Here is a 4,879-nt window from a genome sequence, read left to right as displayed (position 1 = left end):
CCTATCTAGGTTATGAAATTATTATTTTTCTTTGTTCAGAACTGACCGCGTACCTTAAATTGAGCGCAGCCCACAAAAATAATCTGTTGCATTACTTGGAAAAGAATAATTAGAGTTTTACAGTATTCAATCACTCGAAAGGTGATTTCTAATATACAAAACCCTAACAATATATTTATATAGACTGCAGTAATTACTCCTCATTAAATCCTCCAATAAAAAAAAATCACCAAATATTCTATTACTATTCACAGTTTTATGGTCAACTTAATACTAATTTAAAAATATTAATAATCACAGATAAATTTCAAGATCAATTAAATGCATTCCATATACTACACATTTTATCTATCCATTCCATGTTTGTTTCAAGTCTTTTATTCCCTTAATCAAATTCTAAGTTACTATTTCCACTAGTTACTTTATACTCCGTAATTACTAATCTTACCTAGTAAATCCTCAAATTTAGTTTAACATCGATAGTCATTCTAAATCATATTTCTTTTACCAAATCTTATAAATAAAACTCATTAACCTTATCAACTAAATTTCTTTAATCTCAATTATTTGCAATCGTTAGAATATGCTTCAATCATCAATTCTAGTCTCATTTCTATGGTTAATCCACTCATATAATCACACTTAGTTATTAGTCATTACCATATTCAATTCCTTACTCAAAAAAACATCTTTCACTTCAATATTCCAATCAATTTTCCAAAATATATCAAATGACCATTATAAATACTAATAAATTTATTTTAGTCACTAAATAAGATATAATATTCATTTTCAACAACAATTTGACCAATTAAGATTCATGGATTAATGCACTAAGATAGTCAGTTCATACCCAAAATCATACATAGGTTCAACTCAATTTAGTTCAATGGAAAAACTTATGTTTCCGACGTCTACGGACAAGGATTGATAGATAAACTCAAAACGTAACACACACCTTATTTGACAACCAACGAGGTCGGAAAATTTTTACCTCATAACCTATCATAAGTTTCAAATAAAAGGAAAATAGGATAAAAGAGAGCCCTACCTTGATAACCATACGTTGGTTCGACTGGTTCAAAGCGTCAATACAAATTAAGTGAAACTTTCATAGATTGCAACTTCTTCTTCCTCCTTTGATTACTAATCGGTTGATTCTCCAAAGTGGGGTGAATAGTAGGCTAGTAGCTATATTTGATTTTATAGCAAGAGCCACATTATTTAATTAATTACGAATAGTAAATGACAAATGGCACTATTTTGATCATTCATATTCCTTCTAGATGATTCCATGTATAATTGTCTTGATTGTAGTAGAAAAAATTTACAAACCTAAAAAAATCGTGCCTCTCGAAGAGTTTTGGGGATAAAAATATACATAGCATCTTTTATGCAAAATGTCAATTTCTCCCTTCTATTGTATACGCTATATAATTTCTGATTTAATTCTATTTTCTTGCTCAATCTTACTGACGTGATACATGTGTACCCCAATTCTATATAAAATAACATTCAGTGTTGTGCACAAATTATTAGAATTTCAGCCTAAATTGACAAATTTGTGTAGAAAGGAATTTTCCAACTAAACCCTGATTTGGGGTGTTACAATTATGTCTTGAACTAGTCTTTTCAGCACAACTTTTTCGAAGCGGACTGCTATTTGTTCAACAATCGTTGGCCGCCAGCGGTCCGCTGGGTCGAATGCTCCATATTTTCATCTTCGAGTTTTAGCTATCTTTTTAGGCTCAAATTTGCACATTTCTCACAAAACACGTCAAAATACCAAAATAGATAAAATATGTAATTATTGGACATGTAATGCAACATTGATACTCAAAATGGACCAAATAAAGGCCCTAAAATAGTGCAAAAACCGAGTGTATCAAAGAGTATGACTCCCATTTCATTAATATTTTCAATTCACTTTCTATTAACATTTTTTAAAATTCGTGGTGGATAAAGTGTGACTTTTAATAGCTAATGTAAGGAGTAGGATTTTCTTGAGGCAGCTTTTTCAAGATTTCATAGTTATGAGTTGATAAAATATGTAGATTCATATTGATTGTTGTTATTAAAAGTATGGAAAAAGAGAAAATGAAATACAGAGATATATAGTAGGAGGATAGAAATTTATTTTAGCAAACATGAAAGTAAAACACGCAGTCCCAAGGTAATAGTAGATCAATTGTCATTGTTGCAGCTATAGTTGATCAATTGTCATTGTTGCGGAGCAAATACTTAGCACAGAGTAGCATGAGGCCAGTGAATGGTTTAATGGAAGCGATTTCAACATTCGCTGCAGCTTCTTCTTTGAGCTCGTACTCGATCGTAGATCGAGTTATACACTGCTTCTCGTTTCCCTCCACCTCTATCACATTGAATCTCATACGATACAACGTGAACCCTAGATCCAGAAATCCACCTTCCACAACCTCTGCCTCCTTCACACGCTTCTCGTTATCCACCACCATGAATTTCTCCTTGAACGACTTCATTCCCCCTCCCATCCCTGCTCAATTAATCAATTAAATTAAGTAGGATAATTACATAAATCTAGCGGAAGTTGATTGAACTGAATGTGGATGGTACCTGGACGGAAAACGACCTCGAGAATGGTTCCGGCGCCGCCGTCCCCTTGGACGACGTCGACCCGGCTGATAAAGTCGGAGTTGGCTTCCTCCGCCACTTTGGGGAGCTGTAGAGTGCCGTAGAGCTTCCACGCTTCAGTTGCCGGTACATCAACCGTCATCTCAACGGACATTGTTCCGTACATCTTCAATTTCCGGTTGTGGCGGATGTGATGTCTATGCACTACAGAGAGAAGTTGAGATTAAGAGTGTTATTATTTATAAAATAAGGGCGCGGTTGAATTGGTAAATAGGGGCATTCATAGTGCATTTAACGGCCCAATATAGTGTTTGATTTGTTGGTTAAATTTTCTGTGTGACTCGTTTAATGGGCAAGGGCCCGTTGAATTAAGGCTGAAAATGACTGCTTTATTATCATGAAAAATTCAGTGATAATAATATGTGCAACACTATTTCAATCTTAAATTACATAGAATTTACAAATATAGCCCTTGGCCGTAGAAATATAAAAATCATCTTTATTAGCTTTTAAACATCACTTGAAAGACTAGTTCAAGACATAATTGATATATTTTCATAGGTGAAATAATTATGCGACAAATTCAACCATCACACTAATAAAAATATGAAACATCTATGTCACTAGTAATCTGGTGGATAACTTCGACCTGAGCTCGATTAGGATGGTTATGCCGGGGGCGGCGCCGCTGGGGAAGGAGCTGGAAGCGGCTATGCTGAGCCGCGTGTCGTATGCAGTTTTTGGACAGGTGAAAAGTGAAAAATAACTGATATGCCTAACTTCATTTTTCATGTCCTTCAAATGATCATTTAATACCAGAAACACTAATTCAATTTAATTACTCCCTATATTTGTGTTGAGATTATAAGAATTGTACTACTAATTGATTTACTTTGTTTTACTCTAAATTCAGTATTAGGAAAATTAGTCGGGTAGGTGGAGGAATGTGAAGTTAGGTCGGATTAATTTGTCATTACTCCTCATTGATGTGATGTATATATATCTAATCGATTCGAATCTTTATCATGGTACCACTTGCATCTAATACTTTGACAATTTTGAATTATAATATAACTAAATATAACTTACGAAAAAATATAGTATGGACAAACAGGCTAGGAAATTTATGTTTATTAGTCAGCCCATGAATTTATTATTTCTGTCCAATATCATGAATTCCTTGTGGTCTACCTGACCCACCTAGAATAATGGACAAACGGGCTAGGAAATTTATGTTTATTAGTCGGCCCAGGAATTTATTATTTTTGTCTAATATCTTTGAATTCCTCGTGGTCTATCTAACCCACCTAGAATAAAAAAGTATATAAATTATGATAATATTATTATTATTATCATACATGGCTAAGTACATAACTTCTTGTACAAATTTTTAACATGCATGTTACGTGGTAGCAACTGCAGATATTTGCAGCCATTCTATAATTAATTACACAATTTATTGAAATTATCAGACTAAGATGGGATCATCACTATAAAAAAAGGGGTTAAATAAAATGAAATCAAATTAAGTATGCCATTCTATTGTTCAATAAATAAATGTTGAATTTGTTGAAAATTCGGTGCAATTTCTCTCTCTAGGAACCGTGCATTTAGTTATATTATAAATCAAAATTGACAAAGTATTAGATGCAAGTGGTACCATAATAAGGATTCAAATCGATTAGTTATATATGTAATACATCAATAGGGAGTAATGACAAGTAAATCCGACTTAACTTCACATTCTCCACCTACCCAACTAATTTTCCTAACACCGAATTTAGAGTAAAATAACGTAAATCAATTAGCAGTATAATTCTTATAATCTCTACACAAATATAGGGACTAATTAAATTGAATTTAGTGTTTCCGGTATTAAATGATCATTTAAAGGACGTGAAAAATGAAGTGAGGAATATAAGTTATTTTTCAATTTTAACCTGTCCAAAAACCGTCTGCGACTTCCAGCTTCTTCCCCAGCGGCACCGCCCCAGACAGAACCATCCTAATCGAGCTCAGGTCGAAGTTATCCACCAACGGAATTATTTTGACATAGATGTTTCATATTTTATTAGTGTAATGGTAGAACGTGTCGCAGAATTATTTCACCTACTGACATAGATCAATTGTTGTAACACCCCCTATTTTGTATTTACATTCACATACATACATATATTTATTATAGAGATGGGGTCCTCTTCTATTGCTTATAGCATCATAATCCAAAATCAAGACCAAATCTCCACCCTTAGATTTTAAAATGAGTGGA

General features: G+C 33.3%; 1 protein-coding gene across 1 annotated transcript; it reads right to left on the bottom strand.

The window, feature by feature from the left end:
* Window positions 1–2,113: 2,113 nt before the first annotated feature.
* Window positions 2,114–2,826, bottom strand: LOC121766459 (norbelladine synthase-like). The gene is made up of 2 exons (XM_042162741.1): window positions 2,593–2,826; window positions 2,114–2,512 (listed from the first exon to the last, which is right to left on the bottom strand). The coding sequence occupies exons 1-2, from the start codon at window positions 2,774–2,776 to the stop codon at window positions 2,214–2,216; spliced, it is 483 nt and encodes a 160-aa protein (XP_042018675.1). The 5' UTR covers window positions 2,777–2,826; the 3' UTR covers window positions 2,114–2,213.
* Window positions 2,827–4,879: the final 2,053 nt, after the last annotated feature.

Source organism: Salvia splendens, chromosome 15 (assembly GCF_004379255.2).
Source record: "Salvia splendens isolate huo1 chromosome 15, SspV2, whole genome shotgun sequence".
Taxonomy (NCBI): domain Eukaryota; kingdom Viridiplantae; phylum Streptophyta; class Magnoliopsida; order Lamiales; family Lamiaceae; genus Salvia; species Salvia splendens.
Note: the sequence above shows the minus strand (reverse complement) of the source record. Positions and strands in the feature narration are given on the sequence as shown.

Excerpts from the sequence above, each read along its gene's own strand:
- LOC121766459 (XM_042162741.1), bottom strand. The coding sequence starts at position 2,776 with ATGTACGGAACAATGTCCGTTGAGATGACGGTTGATGTACCGGCAACT. Across the intron at positions 2,513-2,592 it reads CGAGGTCGTTTTCCGTCCAG|GGATGGGAGGGGGAATGAAG; the intron begins GTACCATCCACA and ends TTAATTGAGCAG.